The following is a 13,056-nucleotide window of genomic DNA, read 5'->3' on the forward strand; positions in this document are numbered from 1 at the left end:
TACTTTAGTATCCTGAAACCAGGGTGGGTCCAGCTTCTCTAAAACGGATGAAGAAATGTTAAATCAAGCCGCGTGACACAGGGCCTGCAAGGAAGGGGGGGGGGGGAATGATTTTGTGCAATATGACAAATTTAAATTCTGCTTTCGCTGCTGAAATAAAAGCAAGAAGGGGAAGAGGGAAAAAAAAAAAAACAAAAAAAACGAAAGCAAGCAGGAACGGTTTCTCAGAGTGTCAGAGTGCTGGGTTCTTCAGGATTTCAATTCCTTTTGGCCCCGTTGGCTTTGACTTCATCCCCATATTTGAGTCTGATAGGTGGAAGCAGGAGGAAAAGTCCGTGGGACACACTGATGGCCACGTAGCATGCTGTGTTGAGAAATGAGTACACTGAACGGGTTAGATGCCTTTGGCTATTAAAGTCCATGGCTGGGATCCCCGGGTGGCGCAGCGGTTTGGCGCCTGCCTTTGGCCCAGGGCCCGATCCTGGAGACCCGGGATCGAATCCCACGTGGGCTCCCGGTGCATGGAGCCTGCTTCTCCCTCTGCCTGTGTCTCTGCCTCTCTCTCTCTGTGTGACTATCATAAATAAATAAAAAAATAAATAAATATAAAAAAAATAAAGTCCATGGCTGACCCAAGCCACGCGCGCTTCCACTCGGCCTTGAGGTCCCGGCGCGTGACTCCCGCCCCTCCCGGTGTACACGGCTCAGCATGTCTCCCAGGGCGCCCGCGGAGGTGCTCCAGAGCAGGCCCGCGTTCCGCTTCTGCTGCCTACCCCCACGCCCGGAGCAGCAACCGGGCGCCGTCGGCGGGAGACACCATGGACAGCTCTCCGGGCGCCGCCCCGAGCCTCCGCCCGCCCCGCAGGACACCGGCCGGCGCACGCACCAGTCCCCGCGCCCCGAAGCTTTCCCCTGGCGCCCGCGGGGACGGTTGGTAAGCTCTGAAAATGCCCACGCGAGCGGCCAGCGGAGGCCGAGCCTCCCCAGCGGCGCGACCCCCGGGACCCCAGGGCGGCTCTCGCGGAGGGCGGCCGCGCGCCGGCGGAGGAGAAGGTAGAGACCCGCGGTAGGGCTCCGGGTGGGCGTGGCCTGCCGCCCCGCCCCGCCCCGCCCCATCCCCCGAGGGGGCGGGCCTTCCGCCCCCGGCCGCGGCGCAATGCGGAAGAGATGGGCCCGCCGGAGCGGAAGTGACGCCTGCGGCGGCTGTGGCGGCGGCGGCTGCGGGTGAAGGAGGAGGAGGAGCCGGAGGGAGAGGTGAGCGAGCCGGCGGCGGGGGGGCGGGCGGCGGGAGCGGCCGCGGCCAGACCCACCGGCAGCCGGGCGCGCGGGCGGACGCCTCCCGGGGAGCCTCCGCCGCCGCAGCGCGGGCGGGAACGGTGAGGGGCGACCGCGGGCAGCCCGGGGCGCGGGAGCGGGGAGCCCGAGGGCGCGCGTGGGGCGGGGGGCTGCGGTGACAGCGCTGTCAGCCCGGCGGCGGCGGAGCAGAGCGCGTCGGGGCGCGGGGTCGTCGCCTCTGGCGCGTCGTGGAGGGAGCCGGCGGCCGGGCGGCCTCGTCCGCTGCGGAGGGAGCGGCTTCCCCGGGACCCCCCGAGGAGCCGCGGTCGGGTCCGGGGGCTCAGCCCTGCCCCTCCCGGGGGCCTGCGGGCGGCACCCGCGCCGCTCCCCGCCTGCCCTTCTCCGCCGCCCCCGGGCGAGCCATTGGCGTCGGATTAATCCTCTTCCTCCTCCTGCCCCCTAAGGAGCTTTGGAGCAGCCTCGCTCGCCTCCCCACCCCCCCACCCGGGCCGCGGAACGGCTTGAAGTTTCCGAATCGGTTCCCGAATCGGTTCCCTTTCAACGTTAGTGACAAACCCCGAAGCAGGAAGCTGATAAACAACTCCGGACGAAATACGCTCAAAAATCTTATTTTTTTTTTTTCCTTTTCTTCCTTTCTTTCTTTTCTTTTTTTTTTTGCAAACATAAAGTAAACGAGTAACTCCTCCGAACCAAAAACCGCTCGTGGACTTAGAGTTAATTCAACCTTACGTTGCGTTTGCAGGGAGAATCGGTTAGCTCTTCTTTCCTCCGGCTTTTTTTTTTTTTTTTTTTTTTTTGATGAAATTAAGTGACGGCTTATCTTTTTTTTTTTTTTGGAATAAACCATTCTCTACCCCCCCTTTTTTTTTCTTTTTTTTTTTCTTTTCTTTCCAGCCCCCCCCAACCCCCCCCCCCCCCCCCCCCCCATCAAAACCTGGCAGGGAGGACTTCTGGACGCCTTGCAGTCCTTGCTGCAGAACAAAACGTTAGCTTCATTTATTCGTTTTTTGCTTGTTTTTTTTTTTTTTTTTGCAGGGCTGCCTCTGAAGAGAGGAGAATGGCGTTCAGCAAAGGATTTCGGATCTATCACAAACTGGACCCCCCACCTTTCAGTCTCATAGTGGAAACTAGGCATAAGGAGGAATGTCTCATGTTCGAGTCTGGGGCTGTAGCTGTGCTTTGTAAGTCATCTGTCATGGCCCAGCTGATCGTGTCTCTGTTTTGATTTGAAACCATTCCGATGCAGCCGGTTCTTTGGAGGACACCCCTGGCACCCCCTTTCATTCACTGTATTTTGCTAAGCAGATTATGCTCTAATTTTCCTTTCATCAGACCTTATTTTAAACTTTGATTTTCTTTCCTGCCCCCCTGCTACAGGTTTCTTTAGGAGGTTTGGGGGCCGGGGTGGGGGGGGGGGGAAGAATGCAAGTTTGGTTACAGGTTTTTGCTTTCTTGGGTTCTTTGGCTGCTCGAAACAGTAAATCTTTCTTTCCAAAAACAAAACAAAACCATATATATACATTATACACACACACACATATATATAGTTACAGTTTATATCACATCACATAAACCCATAAAGGCTTGCTTGACATCTTTACTGTAATGAATGGCATTTCTTATATATCAGTTATCCTAATGAACTACCAGGGTGCTTATTTGTCTGATCTTTTGGAATATCTTATGGTGAGGCCCTTACATTTTTTATTAAGAAAACTGTATGTAAACTTCTAAAGGCTTATGTGGGATATGTGATTGGGTTCATATTATTTTTAAAAAAATTATCTTGATAAGTCTAAAGAAAAGGACTACTGTACCACAAGGAAAATAGCAGTTTGGTATGGTGTAGGTTATTTTTGGGCAGATGGATGAAGTTAAAAATAAAAATACTAATTTGAATATTAATTTTCTTTCTTAATCTAAGATTTTGGCAGATAACTCCAGCTTGGAGTTATTTGAAATGCGATTGTGTTTTTAAAGGCTTTTATTAGTGATAACTACTTGGGTTTTTTTGTCATGTTTTTGCTTTGTTAGCATCAGTTTAGCTACTGGTCATATTTTATGAATTAAAAATAGTGTTTGAAGGTCATACTTACAGGGTGCCTGGGTGGCGCTGTTGGTTAAGCATTCAGCTCTTGATAGTGGCCTAGGTCATCGTCTCAGGGTTGTGAGATCCAGCTCTGTGTTGGACTCTGCACCCATTGCAGAGTCTGCTTGAGATTCTCTCTCTCCCTCTGCACCTCCTGCTCCCATGCAGGCATCCTTTCTCTCTCACTCCTCTCCCATGCAGGCATCCTTTCTCACTCCTCTCCCTCAAATAACTAAATAAACCTTTAAAAACAAAAAAGTCATACTTACAAATATAAGCCCCTAGATATTTTAAATTGTTAAAGTATGTTCAGATTCAGTAAGTGAAGAGCATACATAAGGCCCTAACTTTTGCATATAGAACATTAATCTGATAAAATGTTAACCTGATCTTAATATTCTAAAATAGTAAAATTTTATCCTGATTGGGGAAAAGAGAGTGGTGACATAATGAAAAGGCTTAAGCAAAGTGTAATGTATAAGAAATGTATATATTTTTGGTACATACAGTAACATGGTTTGAGCAAGAAGAGCTATTTGGGTTCTAAGAAACAAGTATTAATGAGTTATACTTGGTATGGACTTAATTCAAAGCTTTTTATATTTAAATAAACTGAAATATATCTTGCTATATTAATTTGCTGTGTTTTTTCATAGTACAAACATAGTTCTTATGAATTCTTAATATCTGGGGGGAATGGTGTGGTTTAGTTGTGAAATACTTTTTAGCTGCTTGCGGGTTTTTTTTTTTTTTTTTTGTGATGTTACCTGATTTTCTAATTTGTCTAAATTTTAAATGTTTCTTCAGTTGTGATTACTGGTAATAATAGGGAGTCAAATTCTCAGTTATCCAGTATATATAAGCCATAGTTATTAGAATTATTGCTATATTTTACTCTTAGGTAGGAAACCTGAGAATAATCATATTTCTAAGCCTCTAATGGCTCTCTTTTATATCAAATAATGGTTAAAAAAGCAAACGACCTAAATGATCCATTTTGGCATTAACATTTACTTTAAGGAAGAAAATATTAAAAATACTGTCTTAACATTATTGAGTGTATTTATTTTCATTAGATTTAGACTATATAAGCAATTCTTTCAGGAGAAAAAAGTTCAATAATGCCTTTCTCAGTAAAAGTAGCATAAATGGATGTATAATTTTTTGGATATGTTATTAGCTTTCCTAAAATAAACTCTATTGTAATAACTTAAAATATTACTATGAAGAGCTAACAGACCTATTTATAAATCCTTTACTTATAAAATTAATTTGACATTCATTTGGGAGCAATACCAAGGTGCATATTGTGCTGTAGAGTATTCATTTTTAAAACGTCACATTTCTTAAAGGCCTGTTATATTCAGGGAACTGTGCTTGGAAGATACTGAGATGTTCTTTTTCTCTTTAACACTCCCAGCCCCTTGAATCTCAAGACATTCTGCTTATTAATATGTAAGAAGAATCTTTTCAAAACATGTTGGACATTAAACCAGTTTTTCAGTAAGATTAAGTTTAAAGTCTTCAACTTGTCCATCAAGGCCTTCCATAACTCGGCCCCACCCTGTGTGTCCAGTGTCAATATTGGTCTCCTTCAAGGAGACTTACTTTTTTTCTCAGTGCTTTCCCAAGTTACCATGCTTTTTTTCCCCCTTCATCGTGCTGTTCCTATTGCACCTTCTTCCTTCATGGCTGCTAGAATGCTCTTCTCTATCTTTTTTTTTTTTTTAAGATTTTATTTATTTATTCGTGATAGAGAGAGAGAGGCAGAAACACAGACAGAGGGAGAAGCAGGCTCCATGCTGGGAGTCGGGAGCCTGACTTGGCCAGGACTCCAGGATCACGCCCTGGGGGATGATAGGCACCGAACTGCTGAGCCACCCAGGGATCTCCTCTTTCTAATTCAAGCTCTTTCATTCTCGCTCAAGCCTTCTTCCTTCCTGAGAATCTGCCCACCCGCCCAATCCATCTCTTGTCTCTTTCTTTTCTTCACTTTGCTAGAACCCAGTCTGTTTTGCAGGATAAACCTTTTTTTTTATGTGCGGGTTTGTGATTCTTATGTGCAGGTGATCTTTTTGAAAGTAGATGGTAAAAGTGACCCTTGCAGGAAGTAGTCGTGCCCCATAAGCTGATGGTTTCTACAGGCCTCAGTTGTCCTGGCTTTAAAGTTTAAAAACTCAGACATCTTAGGCAGTACATATTGGATTGACAATCACTTAATTTTTTTGGCTTATGCCAAAAGTGCCATGAGATACCCAACAGGAAACCTTATACACAATATAATTGTGTATTATTAGCACATATCAAAAAATGAGGTGCAAGTGAAAACACAGTAAAAAACAATTTCAGGTCATGGATCTTTGTAGATCCTGAGTGTCTACTAATCTAGCCTCAGGACTCTGTCTTTATGTTGCTAAGCTTCTAAACTTAAATCAGCCATGATACTATGACTTAATCAATTAGTGAGCCAGTGGTTTTCAGCCTTGGAGGCACATTGTAATTACCGGTGGGGGTTTACAAATACTGCTGCCTGGGCTCCAGCTCCCTAGAGATTCTGTTGTAATTAGGTTGTGATGATCATTCTGAGCATAATATATATATAGGCCTTTTTAGGATAGATTATGAGACAACTTTTTAGCTTGCAAATTTTATCCAAAGTAGCCACATTTCCAAAATTTTAATGCTATTATTGACTATTATGGGCCAGTAGCTAGTTTTCTTGAAACCTTCAGCCTGAACCAAGTGCTAATGATCCCATAAATACTTTTGATACAGTGCTTTCAGTGGAACTTCTGTGCCTGGGCACTGTACTCCTTGAGAAAAAGATCCATATCTTAGTAATCTTTACATCTCTACTGCTTAGTACAATGTTTTACTCACGCTTACAGAATAAATAGCTAAATTAGTGCCTTGAGGGGGAGTGGAGATTAACCTAAACTAGCTTACAAAGTTGACAAAAATACAGTATTCTGTGTTTGAAAGTACGGTACCTTTTTCTCTAAAAAATTTTAAAAATCTTTTAAAGAATGCTATTTGACAGAACTGCTGATATAAAAGACATAAAAATTATCAGTCCAGAAAACTAATTAAACTGAAATTCGATGTCCGTGGAGCCAGTGGTTCAGTGTAGCAAGTGGATTCTCTGTGACCAGTATACTATGTCTGGACCAGTATAATAAGCAGCAAGTGTGATGGGCAAGTTATAACACTATTTTTTCTTGGAAACTAATAGATTAAAGAAAACATCTACTAGTTTTTAAGATTTTTAAAATTTATTTATTCATGAGAGTCACAGAGAGAGAAAGAGAGAGAGAGGCAGAGACACAGGCAGAGGAGGAACAGGCTCCATGCAGGGACCCTGATGTGGGACTCAATCCCAGGACTCTAGGATCATGCCCTGGGCCGAAGGCAGGTGCCAAACCACTTAGCCACCTAGGGATCCCCACATCTACTAGTTTTGAGTCAGGTTCAGTTTTCCTCATCTTTCTAAAGTTATTCGCACAGAAAGACTGCAACAGGAGAAGGACAAGTAGCCAGTCTGACCAATGCATGCATGAAATTCACAAGCTGTCCCATTATTTTTCATCCCATCTCCTGCTTCAGGAGAGGTAAATAATTTACTTCATAATTGTATCCTAAATAGAAAAGAAAGGGAAGGGAAGGTCAACTGATGGGAAATGAAGGATGATTCTAAAAACAAATTATGAATATCTGTTTAAAAGATGAGATGGAGGGCAGCCCAGGTGGCTCAGTGGTTTAACACCACCTTCGGCTCAGGGCCTGATCCTGGAGACCTGGGATCAAGTCCCGCGTTGGGCTCCCTGCAGGGAGCCTACTTCTCCCTCTGCCTGTGTCTCTGCCTCTCTCTCTGTGTCTCATGAATAAATAAATAAAATCTTAAAAAAACAAAACACAAAACAGATGAGATAGAAAGTGGTAATATAAATTCCTTACTTTTACTATTAGAGCTTTTGCTCTTTTCAGTATATGCTAGTATGGAAGTAAGGATTAATTGCTTCTGTCTAGTGGTAAGATTATTTTCAGGTTTTCCAACTCAGGACTCAAATAATGTACTTACTAGACAGCAAGGCCATATCACTGTATTCTGGACCTAGTTTTACTCCAGGTTGTCCATCTGAATTTCTTCATATATCTAATTTTTTCTTTATGGAAATATGAGCCATAAAACTATAGGACAACATTCTGGTGATCTTTGTCACAGAATGTGAATTACACTGTCTTTTCTATGAAACTGCAGACCATAAAGGAGTAATAATAGAAATAATAGTTGCCATTTCCTGGAATCTCCCTCTGCCAGTCATGACATGAAGCCAGAAGTTCCAAAACCTTATTTTTTATGTGTCTCATTAAGTTTTTCACAGCACCCCCAGGCCACAGTTCTGTTTCTTAAATAATTAGGTCCAAATGTTAAACATGTCTGTCGTAACAACCCCAGTGGCTATTTGAAAAAATGCAGGTAAATGGAACATAATCTATTTCCTTCATAAATAACCAGTTACTTACTAATGTGATATTAATGTACATGTTGAGCATTGAGCAGCTTTTCAAACCTTAGAATCAGACTGGACAGCTCCACCCTCATTTCCTGTTCTACTTTGATTTTAGAGTGGTACTTGCTTTTTGTCACAGCAAGTACTGAAAACACAGCTTTACAAAGATACGGTATCATTAAAAGAATGTACTACGGTCTAATGTGAAAACTCTGAACTACCTCAAGCTAATAGTTTGAGCAAGGCAGCATCTGTTGAGTATCTCTGTGTTTCTTTCGATTTAAAATCTCCTGCAGCTCTTATGGGAGTTTGTTGACATGTCCTGGAGCACTTCAGCCTACAGTTGAGGAGATGTGGTCATAGACATCCTTTGTTTCATTTCATTCTGTGGATTATGCTTTCATCTCCATTTCACAGATGTGCAAACTGAGGCTTAGAGAGACAAAATAACTGGTCTAATGATATAATCTAACCATTTTATTTTTTTCACTTTAATGATTATTATTTTGCTGTGAGAGTGGTCGTGATTATTTTGGGAGTTAGGGAATGAAGAGCAAAAATAAGGGAATGCAAGTAGAAGACTTTAAAGTTAAGAGTGAAATTGGTAGCATTTTCTAATGAGGGAAGTGTTAAACTTGCTGTGTTTTTGCCTACAAACTATTAATATATTAGGGAACATGATTTGATTTAGAGTTAGGTCATTAAAACAAAGTTGCTGTGCTGAGCCAAGTTAAATGTCAGGTTCTGAAATTTTGGATAACAAGTATAGTAGGTGGTGATGACAAGCACTGTGCATAGTTTTTTTTTTTTCCTTAATTGCCAAATGCTGGCAGTCAGCATGCTTACCCTTTAGATAAGTTGCAGTATCCTATCTCTTTTTAAGAAAAATTTCAAGTTGAGGGAAGAAGTGACTTTTTATAGTTGACCTTTTCTGCACAGAATGATGAAATTTAGACTTGTTATATATCACTTTGTGTTAGGGTTGCAAAAATGCATTTTCATTTTGTAAGTAATTTTTGGAATGTTCTATTTGATAGAAAAAGTAAACAGCAACTTAAATATCTATGCTTAAAAAAAAAAAAATTAACCTAACCTTTTACTCCTGTGCCAGAGAGCAGGATTAGCTTGTTAATATAGGGCCAAAGTAGTAGTTCCTGAGTGATTTCCTTTCTCTACCACTTAACTTTGCTATGAGAAAATAAAAGGTGAAGCACAGTGTGTCTCTTATTGAACAGTGAACCCCCATTATTGACTTTTATTATGTAACTTCAGGTTTACCAGATGTTCTAACTTGTCTTATAACTAGTACAAATCCATAATAGAGTTTTTCTTCTGATCATGATGTTATAATAGGAACTGGGTTTACCCTTTTACTTTACATAACAACAAAACAAATAGAGTGAAGCAGTTTTCAGACATGAACAACAAGCAGGTGGCATGAGACACTGATCCTTGAGGGAGGGGAAACAAAGAAGTGAGCCTTATGATTGCTCTAGTGGATCACTCTGCTTACTACCTTGAGTACTTCCAGGCTGCAGTAGCAGTGAGATGCACCCAAAGAAAGCCTGGCAGTCTCCTGAGTTGAGGAGACAGAGTAAGGAATTTGTGGAAGCCGAGTCAATGAGAATTCTCAGGGCTAGTACCAAAGAGGAGGTAGCTGCACAGTTTTAAAGATGTGCTGAGGGTTCCACTTGAGATTTCAGCTGAGCACTGAAAATGTCCAAGGCAGGGAAAGAACCAGCAAAAAGGAGCAGTAAGAAAAATTCCTGGACCTCACCCAGGGCTGGAAATAGTTAAGCTGTTAACAGCTTCCAGAATGAAAAAATATTATAGTACTCTGGGAACTCGGTTGAATATTCAGAAGGGTATATTGCTTCAGTAGTGGGGCAGAGTAGCTCTAGACTAAAGGCTTCTGTGGTCCTATCTGACAAAGCTTAAAAGCAAGACCTAAAGGGATCAGGCTGTTTCCAAATAACCTAATTTCTAAAAATCTTCACTGTACCCTAGAACAAAGTTTAAGAATATAGGAATACAAAATAGATATCCATATATCCAGCATTCAACTCTGTAAAATTCACAATGTCTGGCATTCAATTCAAAATTGCCATACATGGAAAGAAACAAGAAAACACACCCCATAATGAGGAGAAAAGTCAATCTGTAGACACAGATTGAACATTAATAAACAAGGAGGGGCACCTGGGTGGCTCAGTGCGTTAAGTATCTGACTCTTGATTTCGGCTCAGGTCATGATTTCGGCTCTGCCCTGAACATGGAGTTAGATTCTCTCCCCCTTTCCTCTGCCCCTCCCACACATGCTCTCTCTTTTAAAAAAAATCAATAACAGCTATTGAAAATATACTTCATATTTCTAAGAAGTAGAGGAGAGAATAAACATGTTAAAGAGAGACATGAGGGGTACCTGGGTGACACTGTCAGTTGGGTGTCTGCCTTCTGCCTAGTGGTGATCCCAGGGTCCTGGGATCAATTCCTGTGTCAGACTCTGCTCAGCGGGAGTCTGCTTCTCCCTCTCACTCTCCCTCTGTTCTCTCTCTGACTCTCAGATAAATCTTAAAAAGACAAAAATGTGGAAGACCTAAACCAAATAGAAATGAAAATAATTATCTGAAATGAAAAAAAATACACTGATAGGGATTAGTAGATTAGACACTGCAAAATAAATGATTGTGAATTTGAAGACATAATAATAGAAAGTATTCAAAATGAAACACAGAGAAAAGACTAAAATTGATAAACAGAGCCATCAATGGCGTGGGCAACAACTTTATATGGCCTATATATGTGTAATTGGAATCCTAGAAGAAGGGGATTGAAGCAGAAAAATTTTTGAAGAAATAACAGCTGACATTTTCCAAATTTGGTGAAAACTATAAATCCATAGATCCAAGAAGCTAAGTGAACCCCAAGCAGAAGAAACATGACACAAACTACACCTAGATACTTTATCAAATTGCTTAAAACCAGTGATAATGGAGAGAAATCTTAAAAACAGGCCAAGAAAAAAGACATAACCTACTGAAGAAAGAAGACATGAGATGAATAATGATAGACTGTTCTTCAGAAACAATCCAAGCCAGTGGATGTGGAACAACATCTTGAAAGTACTGAAAGAAGAAGAAAATAAAACTGTACACCCGGGTTTCTGTGCCCAACCACAATTAAGATGATGTAAAGACTTTTTCAGATACCCCAAAGCTGAAAAAATATGAGCCAATTATGTGGGTAGCAGTTTAAATAGTATAGCTTTTCTTTGCATCTAGTACCAACATGTTCAACAATGGTGATAAAGTCTGACTCAGTGAAATTTTATCACTTAGTTACCATACAAAGTTAAACATAAGAAGTTAGTTAAACATAAGGAGGGTGGACTAGTGCATTTGGGGTTAGTCTTGTAATTCGAGTGCCAAAAGGAGACAGAACTTAAAAATTGAATACTGTACTTTTATTGGTGACAGATTATATCTGCTTGAGTTTTTTTAATGGTTGTAAATAAGAATTTGTGTTTTTATCTTTTTCTACTAAAATAGAGTTTGCAAGGGTAAGCCATCGTTGTTCCTCTTGTTGTATTACATGATATAAGCAGGTGCTCACATTGGAGTGCATTTCACAGCCGCTGAACTAGTCACATTCTTGTGAGTAAATGTGGCATTTGGGGAGATGAATTAACATGTTGGTCAGTTGGGCACTTTTTAATCACTCTTTTAGTTTAGGTTGAAAGATATGCTCTTTAAATTTCTGGATGATTTTGAAATAAAAAAAAAGGAGGAAGGGAAAGAAAAGGAAGGAAAAAATACTTTGGGTTAAATTGTAGGCTTAAACATATATTACTATGTATTGAATGTTATATTTATTAAAATCTTCATTTCTATTTTATCATAGTTTTTATATAACATTATATATAAAGTGTGTTTACTTATTAAACTAGCCCTTACCAATAAATATTTATTATGAGTTGTTTCCTTCTGCTTACTAGTAGACCATAGGATGCTGTAGTCTTTTGAGTACCTTACTGAAATGTAGATACACAAAGTCTTTTAATCCTGTGGACTTTGTGTGAAGTATAGGAAGAATGAATCTTATAATTAAGTAAATTCCTAGCTAATTGTACATTAGTGCTCATTAGTGATCTGTACTTGGTCCACATTGGGTCTAGTCTTTGGCTTATTTTGTTGGATGAGTTCATCATTCTCTTGGAGAATAGGTGGAAAGTATAGTTTACCAGACTTGTAGATGTTGCAAAGCTGTGTGGGACTGATACAGAGCTGGGTAGAATAATTACTTATGTTGGATGACACAATTGAAATTAAGGGAATGGATTGGAACACACAAAATGAACATGAACTTTCTGTTGTGCTGGATCAAATTGAGTTTTGCGTCCTTTCCTGATTCAAATGCTGTGGCTGTAGGGGTTTCATATGCAATTTGCATTGGGCTGTTGATTAGCAAAATAAGGTAGAAAATACTATCATTGTCTAGGTTTCCATGATACCCCAACCTGTATGGTGGCTACACAGTACAGAAAGTTTGGAATAGATACTGGGTTTATAGTCACATCGATCTCTGCACTCCCTCAAACCTGCTCTTCCTTATCTTAGTGGATTGCAATCCATCCTGCCTTGTTGTTTAAACCAGAAGAATCATTCTCTACATTTCCTTCTCTCCAACTTCACATGTTCAATCTACTACCATGTCCAGTATACTCAACCTTCTAATTTCACTGAGAATCCATGCGATTCACCATTTTAGCTGGTTCTACCACTGTCAAGCCACTATAGTCCCTTTCATGGACCATTACTATAGCCTCCTTAACTGATCTCCTTGTTTCCACTCCTCTTACCCACTATCCAGTCTCTTTAAAAACAATTTAGATGATTATTATTTCCCTGATTAAAACCTTTTTGTGGTTGACCACTGACTTAAAATCCAAGCTCTTTAAAATGATCTGCATTAAATCATTGAGTCCCTGCCTCCCTCTTCAGTCTTAGATTATTTTGCCTCTTGATTTTTGTGTCCCAGCCACTTCGGCCTTCTTTTAGTTCTGAATGCACCAAATTATTTCTGATCTCAGAGCCTTCACATACGCTGTTTCTTCTGTTCAATATTTATTTTAAAAAATAGATTTACTCATGCATGTAGAAA

At 41.2% G+C, this 13,056-nt stretch overlaps 1 protein-coding gene across 50 annotated transcripts in view; it reads left to right on the plus strand.

Annotated features, from left to right (window-relative positions):
- Positions 1-1,114: 1,114 nt before the first annotated feature.
- Positions 1,115-13,056, plus strand: part of SYNJ1 (synaptojanin 1) — a 91,645-nt gene continuing 79,703 nt past the window's right edge. For 26 of the 50 annotated variants that reach the window (XM_072740808.1, XM_072740810.1, XM_072740792.1 and 23 more), the window contains exons 1-2: positions 1,159-1,254; positions 2,332-2,477. In XM_072740808.1, the coding sequence (XP_072596909.1) occupies positions 2,354-2,477 (124 nt within the window). In that variant the 5' untranslated portion in view covers positions 1,159-1,254; positions 2,332-2,353. The other 24 variants (XM_072740809.1, XM_072740811.1, XM_072740793.1 and 21 more) reach the window with 3 other exon arrangements.

The sequence above is a fragment of the Vulpes vulpes genome, chromosome 15, assembly GCF_048418805.1.
Source record: "Vulpes vulpes isolate BD-2025 chromosome 15, VulVul3, whole genome shotgun sequence".
Lineage (NCBI taxonomy): Eukaryota > Metazoa > Chordata > Mammalia > Carnivora > Canidae > Vulpes > Vulpes vulpes.